Source organism: Lepisma saccharinum, chromosome 3 (assembly GCF_977018435.1).
Source record: "Lepisma saccharinum chromosome 3, izLepSacc3.1, whole genome shotgun sequence".
Lineage (NCBI taxonomy): Eukaryota > Metazoa > Arthropoda > Insecta > Zygentoma > Lepismatidae > Lepisma > Lepisma saccharinum.
Genome location: NC_139231.1, coordinates 72,154,414 through 72,164,346, shown reverse-complemented (window position 1 = coordinate 72,164,346; position 9,933 = coordinate 72,154,414). Strand labels below are relative to the sequence as shown.

General features: G+C 35.9%; 1 protein-coding gene across 2 annotated transcripts in view; it reads left to right on the top strand.

Annotated features, from left to right (window-relative positions):
* Positions 1–3,551: 3,551 nt before the first annotated feature.
* LOC145985844 (uncharacterized) overlaps positions 3,552–9,933 on the top strand; it is a 44,820-nt gene continuing 38,438 nt past the window's right edge. Inside the window, exons 1-3 of one of the 2 annotated variants that reach the window (XM_083119942.1) lie at positions 3,552–3,617; positions 4,839–4,923; positions 6,983–7,190. In XM_083119942.1, coding sequence (XP_082976068.1) covers positions 4,876–4,923; positions 6,983–7,190 — 256 coding nt within the window. In that variant the 5' untranslated portion in view covers positions 3,552–3,617; positions 4,839–4,875. Of the gene's footprint in view, positions 3,618–3,783; positions 3,827–4,838; positions 4,924–6,982; positions 7,191–9,933 lie in introns of those variants that run through there. The other variant, XM_083119943.1, reaches the window with a different exon arrangement.

Genomic DNA, 9,933 nt, shown 5'->3' with positions numbered 1-9,933 from the left:
GAGGAACCGCTTTTCGCGAAGTGTTAGCTGCTGGATGTGCCCCACACCAATCTCGATTCAGAGATGGAAAGTATTTTATTTCTTTGCGGAAAGGGATATTGAGACGAAATTTTCTATCATGATTAGTGACATAACTGAAAACGTGCTACTTTTAAAATGGGGCAAGTACGTACATTGCAAACATATAGAGAAAATCCATGTTACTGAAATTTTCTGGTCGGTGTGTTACACAGTCCGTGTTCTCATTTAGCATTTCATCATTTTCTAAATCATATTATAATTTTTTTTTAAAAAAAGTCGCCTGTTGAAGAAGAATTATATGCATAAAAAAGTTAAAAAGAAATAATTGATTGATAGATTTAGTTTATTTCACTTGGCTTTCTACCATTTTTACCTAATTGGGAAGATGAGAATGAGCGATAATATGATGACATTGACGAAGGGACACTCACGAAGAACACCTATGCCCAGGTGGGGATTCGAACCTGAGGCCCTTGTCGTAGCACGCTGTTATAACCAATCTGCCGCGGAGGTCAGCATTAAAAAGAAATAAACGCTAAGTGACGATCAAATGAACCAACCATTTCTGTAATGCGAGAAACATTTACAATACTGTTATTGAAGTAGCAAATAATTTTTACGAGCAGCTTTAATCTAACAAATGTAAGATGGCTAGGGCCTGACAGAACGGCTTTTTCATTGTGTGACGCGTGGTCAGAACATCGAGTCTCATTGTCACTTTTTTCTGACCTTCGAGACAGAAGCGCCTTTACTCTCAGATATCTAATTGAGACTAGATTAAAGTAGAATCTGAACCAATGCCTCCAGGAGGAATCGAACCTTCTACTTCTTGATTATAAGGAGAGAGCGTTAATCACTACATTATCCTTTACAATCACTATCCCGACTTACGTAGACGAGATTCAGGCAATATGTTATCTTTTATTTTCTAGGGGCTATATTTTAACATACTACTGTTAAAAAAAAATCACATCTTCCCCTCCCCCCAAACCCTGCTCCGTCCTGTGCCTACCCTTCCAGAGACAGCACGCTTCGCCACTGCTTATGGTCAAACTAAGCAATATAGGAATAAGAGGGATAGCTTATGAACTTATACAATCTTATCTACAGGACAGAATGCAAATTACTCAAATAAGCTACAACATGCATGGTATAGTCACTAACTTTAAATCACAAAGTAGGAAAGTGTTAATGGGGGTACCACAAGGATCAATCCTGGGGCCCCTGCTCTTTATTTTGTACATAAACAATGTACCAGAATACCCAAACACAAAAATTGTCACCTATGCAGATGACACAACTGTTCTTGCCAGAGGTATCGACCCTAGGAAGCTTGAAATAAACACTTTTATCGCCATAAAACAACTGGCACAATACTTAACTTCACATGGATTAATAATAAACAACAATAAAACAAAATTTATGATATTCAATACAATCCGAAACATGGATTTTGAGTCACAAACACTATGCATAGACAATGTGCTCATAGAAACTGTATCTTCAGTAAAGTTTTTGGGAATAACACTAGATCAAAAATTAACGTGGGAAGAACAAATTAACAACATCTGCAGTAAATTATCATCTAATCTATACCTGCTAAAACAAATGGCTGAATATAATTTAACAGAAATTAACAAATGCATATATTATGGACTAATTTGAATATGGCATAATAGCTTGGGGTGGATCATTTTATAATAATACTGTCAGAATACTGAAACTTCAAAAGATAGCACTTAGAATAATGTACAAACTAGGCTGTAGGGAATCTTGCAAAAAGTTATTCAGGGAAAAACAAATAATGACAATATACTCCCTATGCATCTATAAGGCTATAACATTTGTTTTAAATACTGGAAGCATAACTAAAAATAACCAATTACACAACCACAATACAAGGGGGAAAGATAATTATTACCAGAACCAACACAGACTCAATATCTCAAAACAATCACCAATGAATGCCGGAAAAATATTCTACAACCAGCTGCCTCATGACATAAAACTGATATCTCCAAAAGATAAACAAATACAAACAATAAAAAAAATATTTGACATATAGAGTTCTCTACAGTATCGGAGAATTCATGGAACAAGACAATACAAGGCCAATGTACTAAAAAATATGTATTTTAATTGTATTCTTATTTCAATCATGCAACAATGATAATGTGTTTCTTATTTTTATTGTAGTGTAATGAAGTGTATTTTTCATTTTTACTTTGGTGTAGTGATGTAGTGTACTACACAATGTTTCTTCTTTTTTGTTATGATGTACTTAACTAAGTATTACTTCATTATGTATCTTGACGTTTTCCATGCCCTTTTAAACAACGGTCAACGGAAGAAAAATAAAATTCAAATTCAAATTCAAATCAGATAGGGTGGAAGCAGTATCCGGAGGGCAATTCCTCCTCATCCCCAGCAAATAACAACCTGCTTATAAATAACATTATTTTTGTTTGCAGAACCACTAAATAATTTTATCACAAACTGTCACTCAAGCACTGATTTCTATATTAGAAGATTTTGACATACTGCATTGATGTTATATCATTACATTTATTACTGTTAATTGATTATCAATCAGGTAAAAAGTATAAAAATATATAATACAGTGGACTCTTTTTAATTCAAACTCCAAAGGGCTATGAAAAAAAAATTGAATTATCCAAAATTCGAATTAACCAGAATATAATAAAAAAAACACACCAATGAAATAACACAGTGTTATGTTTAATAAACATAAAATCTGCATTAATATGCAAACAGTACAACTTACCTTACAACTGTTATGTTTTATCCATATCTCCATCCAGGAACAGTACACTTATTGAAATATTCGCATCACGTGATTGTTTGAACCACTTTAAAACACACGCATCAATATCAGGGAAGTCGCTGCCTGTAACACGCTTTCTCTTTCACATGCACTTCAACTTTCTTATCTAATGTTAAGCTGTACGTACCACGTTTCGATATTGTGACTCCACTAAAACACAGACAAATGACCCCTTCTGTCCGGTTATCCGCTTCCCTCTCAACTTGTTTCTGAGAGAGTGAAGGTCACATTCCTACAAACAAAAGCTCTGGGGATTCCCACTGCCCTCTCTTATCTGCGGTCGGCATGTCTGTTAACCATTAAACAACCTTTTCAAGAAGAAAAGGGGGATGAGTCATCTGTAGGAATTTCTTATGCAGCAACCACTTTGGTCTTTCTTGGAAAGATTTATGGAAACCTGACTTCGAATTATCCAAATTTAACCTTCAAAATTCGAATTAAGTAGTCATTTTTAACATTGCTTTAGATAGGGGTTTCAAGGAGAATTCGAATTATCCAAGTTCGAATTAAAGAGAGCACACTGTAATATTATAATTTAAACAGCATTCTGCAATAACCTATCTCTGAAAATATGATAATTATGAGCCACTACAGAAACATCATTTCTTATTAATGAATATATTCCACTGAAAGTTGCCAATTACAAAAATTGGCAGAATGGACTCACCTTTGTGTATTGAACCATGGATTATAACAACAATTCAATCTAAGCATCAGCATTTTCTTGCAATGCAAGGTTTACAGGTGTATGGTAAATGTATAGTTTTAATGACCTTAAACCATTAGTTTAGTATCTTTGTATCAACAGAGAATAATTTCGTTACTACTTTCGAGCTCTGGACAAGAATATATTTGTGTTTATCATTTTGCCTACTACATCAAAATCGTCCACTCATCTTCATTGCAGAGTTAATTTAGTATTATGCAGAATAATTATGTGAACAAAACAAGGATGGCAATGTATGTGTGTATGTGTGTGTGTGTGTTTACGGTCAAGTGCCCATGATGTGAAATCCTTCAAAATTCTTTCTGCTGGCCTCCTGACCTGTCAGAAGGAATGGTGAACGAACATTTGAAGAGGACAAATGTTGAGATGAGTAGTTTCTCTTGCCTGCTCATTGTTATCAGTGGTAAAAAATGAACCGATTCTGATACTGCTGGTATGGCCAATACTGATACATCGGTACTGGCTCAGCCCTAATTGAAATAAAAATGTTACTGATATGAAGAAGCAAGATGAAGCATGAAAAATAATCATAGAATAGAAGGTTTGGTAACAGTAGTATAAGCCGGAGAGACATAAAACTCGGTTGTTTTCAAATAAAAATCAATGCTACTTACCTCATATGCATAGCGGAAGATTTTTCAAGCTGGCCATAACTTTTTTTTATTTAATACATTGGGAAAAAAACAAATATTTTTCTGAAAAGAAGATAAAAATTAAGGTGATGGCTTTAAGTGACTGTGGCAAGGGGTGGGGAGGAGCAGGCAGCCTAAAATTATACATATCACATACACACTGTTATTTCAGTCACAATGAATTGCATTGAATTATTACAAAGTAATGATGGTTATAAGCAAAACTGGAACAGATCATTTCAGAAATGCAATAATTTCAAACTACAATAGAGTTTTTTGGGGGAAATGTCTCGCATGATCCCCTAGAAACATTTTCCTTACTCACCTGGGAAAAATCTTGGAAGGCATCAACCATGATGATTATTAATAACTTGAACAGAAACACATTCCACAAAACTAATGGAAAGGAAGAGGTATTTCAATTATTACTTACATTAAATTTTGTATTTCTCTGCTCCAGATACCATACCCTTAGTGAATGAAGGCAGTGAGCCTTCGAAATTAATCGTAAATAATTGTGCAACACGGAAATACGAAATTTAATGTAAGTAATACTTAAACTGCATTTACCATATCAATTATGAATGTATTTTAATTAATTTTGAATTTTCAGGTGCAAAGCAATCTTTCTATGAATAGTGATCTCAAGAATGACAGAAACAGTAGAAGAAGAAACCAGAAAATCAGTTGATGTTCATGTAAGTAAACTAAAGAAATTAGAATAGAAATAGTATAAAGGATTTATTTTGCTTTTCCTCTACAGACAAACATTGTATTGATACAACCCAAGCATCTTTCCCAATAGACATAAATGGAATAAAATTGGCAAACTGATTAACAATGAATCAAAGTCATGCTGAAAACAAAAAAAACTAAGCTTATCTCAAATTTACTTTCATATTATTAGATGCCATGAGTGATCAAATTACTAATAAGCCAGCAGCGGTGGTGTCAGGATTAATCATCTAGGGGTGCCGAGGGTATGCGGAATGAAATTTAAAGTGTGCGATGAAGAAAAATAGAAAACATGCAGCACCCATGCAGGCACGTATCTAAAACTACATTTCAGAAGGGGTCCGAACCAAGTGCCTACCATGTAATAATAATAAAAAAAATATAATTAATGCATTAATAAGATCAAAATATATATTAATAATAGTTAATAAAATGAGTCAATTAATAATTGTAAAAATATACATATAACAGCATGGATTTGTGCTTTTAAGTCAAGTTAAAGTCAGTAAAATTTCCATAAAAACTAAAAACAACTCTTCTATGAAAGAAATTACGTAAAAAATGTTTAAAATGGATTACTTACTGAATACCAAAAAGGTTGTCAAGTCCAGCTGATGAGAAGGAAAAGTCCCTCATCATTATATTTATGCGCATTCTTTAACATATATTAGCTGTAAAAGTTAATGCCTCTTTTATGTTGAAAATACATTTTGAAAAAGGGGTGCTGAAGAAAATTCAGGGGTATGCAAGCACCCCTTCACAACCCCTAGCACTGCCACTGTAAGCCAGTTACAAATGTGTAGGATTGCAGCAGCTTCTCTACTCTGATTTTTTCTGGCGTTGCTACTGAAATGGATCCAGTGCCTTTCCAATTTGTACATTGTAAACACATCTACAGGGGCTATTCTTTTTTCAACCTCTGATAGGGCATGAAATCAAAACCACAGTGAATAGAAAATGGGTTTATGGGCAAAAGTTACGTACATGTATAATCTACTTTCCAACGTAATCACCAAGAAGATTCAGACATTTCTCGTACCGATGCACTAGCTTTCCAATACCCTCTGCAAGAAAATGTGCCACCTGTCTGTTGAGCCATGTCTGCAAGGTGTCCCGAAGCTCCTCATTGGTGTGGAAGCGCAGTCCTCCCAACCACTTCTTCATCGCCGGGAAAAGGTGGAAGTCACTCGGTGCCAGGTCTGGGATGTAGGGAAGTTGATCAAACACTTCCCAGTGGAATCGTTGAAGAAGGTCTTGGGTTGACACAACAACATGCGGTCGGACAATGCCTGCAGACAGCATACTTCTCCGTTTGTTCTGGATGGCTCTGCGTAGTCTGAGCAATGTCTCACAGTATGCAGCCACATTGATTGTGCCCCTCTGCCTGTAGATATCGTATCACACTACGCACCTTGCACTTGACGGAAGAGTTGATTGTAGCAGACATATCTACGTGCCCGTCGCTCAGCTTCAACTGAATCGTTGGCATTGGCAGTGGTGGTGGTAGTGGCAGGAGGGACACCAATCTCTCTGTGTGATGCCCCACTTACTAGTGCTTTACGGGCCACCTGGTGGCACCATCGGAGGTTGAAAAAAAAATAGCCCTCGTAATATGATAATGATAACATGAGGTGTAACAGCCTATGAGGGCCAGGGCCTAACTACCGACTGCGAAATCATCCAACCAGTTATGGGGTGATGTGTGGTCAGCACGACAAACACCCCAGATGTGATTGTAGGTTTTCCATGACCAGGTCATGCTACTCATTCATAGCTCCCCAATATCCTCATGAAGATGGGTGGCCACCGGTTCCATGCACAGGCCGAAATATCAGAGAAAAGTTGTTACTATCCTCCCAGGAGACTAAAAACTCAAACTCAAAACTTCGTAGCCAGAGCCCAAAGTATGATGCTTTAGACCAAACAGCCATGGTGCAGGACTAATCACATCTACTATTCAGCTTAAAAATATTCTACACTATTGTGTTTGCAGCATATATAAGTACCCTAGTACTCTTTCAGGAGGGGCCTACTACCTCTGAACTAAATGTCATCAAAGCTCCAGATGACAATGAAGAAACAGTATCTGAAAAGGAATTTTCCATTGGCGATGAGGACGAAGAAGAAGAAATTCTAGAGGAAGAAGAGGAGATTTTAATTAGGGACAGTCTATACGATTTCCCCTCTGTTCGTGATCCTGGAATATATCAAGTGCTGGAAGTAACATCAGGTAATTTAGAATTAGAAACAAGTACATTTTACCATCAGACTTGGATGTTATTGGAATTATTTGCAATTGTCGGTATTACCACATTATTCATTTTGTGAACTTTGCTGTAAGCAAATTGTCCATCACCATGTTCATGCTTTCTGTTCTCCACAACATGGGGATCAAGAATTGTAACGAAGTGCACGAATACTGCTCAAGCACAAGTACAATGCCCACATAGAACAGCCATTCCCTGAGGCAAGATTGAAAGTTCTCCACTTAATGCACTTGGTCACTGAGCTGGTGATTGTTCACGTGACTACATATGTGTCCATATGAAATTAACTTCCCATGTACCTTCTGTGGTTTCTTGTTTTTTGTTGATGATGTTTCTGCACTACTGGTGAGTAGAGACCAGATTTACAATAAAAAGGACCAAAAAATGGAAAATTATTGCCAAAATTTTAAATGACACAATATATACTAGTCATAAGGTAACTGGGGGGAATAACGCCATGCTAGGCTTCTTCGATTTTTCCTGGCATTATAAAAACATCTGGCAATGTAAAAACTGGATAAGGCAATAGATGCATTTTTTCGCTAGCAACAAAAAAATTATGGTATCTTTATTTCAAATAGTAAATTTTCTGAGACCTTTTTCTAAGAAGGTGCATTTTGGCGATATTTCCCACATAGCTGGGTAATATCGCCACATGTGTATGACGCCATACTATAAGAATGTCCTAATAAAATAGATAAATGGTAATTACTCACTTTATACACACTTGAAGCATTATTCATTCTACAACTATTTAGAAGATGCCATAACATGCAACGTATAATATATTATATTAACATAAACATATAGTAAATGGAAATGTATATAATACACAAAAACAGATTCTATTTTCCACGTTTATTTATTTTCTACAGTACTGATACATTTTTTTTTCTCTTAAAATCTATAACTTTAACTGTAAGTGTACTTCCGTGGCATCTAAAACACAAACCGAAAGCAAACAATAAGTGCCCATGTTGAAGATATCTCAAACACAATAGCAAAGTTGGCATTGTTACCCCAAATTGAAGTTGGCACTATTTCCCATAATACGAAAGTTCCTCTTTCGGAATGCATTTGGCTTCTTCCTCAAAACAAAGAGAATTAGTTAGTAGTATGTTTGGAAAACATAACGACCCATGTACAAAAATAATACAGAGCGTGAACCTCTAACATGAGCAAAAAACTTCTGCACACTAAGAACTTACCTTCTCAATTTTACATCAGCGTCTCTGAATAGCCGCTTTCACCACTGCACACTAAGAACTTACCTTCTCAATTTTGCATCAGCATCTCCGAATAGCCACTTTCCCCACAAACAACTAACTCACAGTGGGAAGAATGGTGCAACGTCAGAACAAAGGAATCACGTGACTTACTTGCCAGTAACGCACACACTGCATATGCCATCTTTCGAATTCACTTTCAATTTTTCGAGATATGGCCACCTGGCGTTATTACCTCAATAGGCGTTATTCCCCCCAGTTACCTTATATAAAAAGGAATACATTAAATTTCTTGCATTTTTTACTTTCCTTTGATAGGTAAAGTAAAAAATGCAAGAAATTTAATGTAATCATTTTTATATATGAATGGTATATATTGTGTTTTCATTTAAAATAATATTTTTAGTGGAGTGCAAAATTCTGTTTGAAACAGCTTGCCGCATTTACTGTCACACAGTAAAGTTAAAACTATTCAAAAAACTTGACACTGAAAGTCTAAATCTAGCAGAGAAGTACACTTTCAAGTTTCAGCTCAACAGGCATGCTGATTACAATGCGGCTGTTACTGCTTAAGAACAGATCGCATTGTTGCAACAATAGCTGAAAACATAATCCCAACACTCATTCAGGGAAGGTAGGGTAGAAGGCACTTGTTCTTTCTACCCTTTAAGCTGCACAAAATATACAATTGTTGAATGTTTTGTTTCTGGAAAATACAGTCGTACATAGCTTATGATATCTTGTCAATAAGGGGACCAAGGAAAATGTTTTTAAAAAAGGGGAAAAAATGGAATGTGGGCTGAAAACTTGTCAATAAAGGGCCCAGAAAGGAAAATGTTTTTAAAAAAGGGAATGTAGGCCCAAAAAGGGAAAAAAAGGGAAGTCAAAACCATGTAATATTGTTGGTTGAACATAATTATCAACACTGTTGATATTTATTATATGATCCATTGATCCATGTTGAAAAAATAAAAAATAAATTCCCTTTAAAATCTGGTGTTCCTCTGGTCGTCTGTTCATGCATCTTGGCTAGAGATGTTATGCTAAAATGTTCTGTCCATGCTGAGGACTCGTAGGTGCAATGGACAGGAAGAAAGCACAAAAAATGGCAAAATAGTCACTAAGGTTGATGGGCATGGGAAGGAGAAGAAACTTACAATCCAATTTGAAAATATTTCTTTCACACCAGGGAATCATGATTGAGTGGGCATGCATTGCATTGTTTATCAGCAACAAGAGTTTTGTTTCTCTACTTCGGTGGATTGCAATGAATGCTTATGTGGGTTGTGTGCTTTATTGCTTCATTTTCGTACGATTCACTCTTTTGTCAGGAGGATCTGGAGGTGGAAAGGAAAAGTGTCAATCAGTGTTATTATGCTTTCCAATGATAAGTTCTTCATTTTTGTTCCTTGTTGCTTTTTTTCAAGTGTTGTTTAAAGTTCAATTTATGCTCATATAGACTGGTCAGAGCTGGATCTAC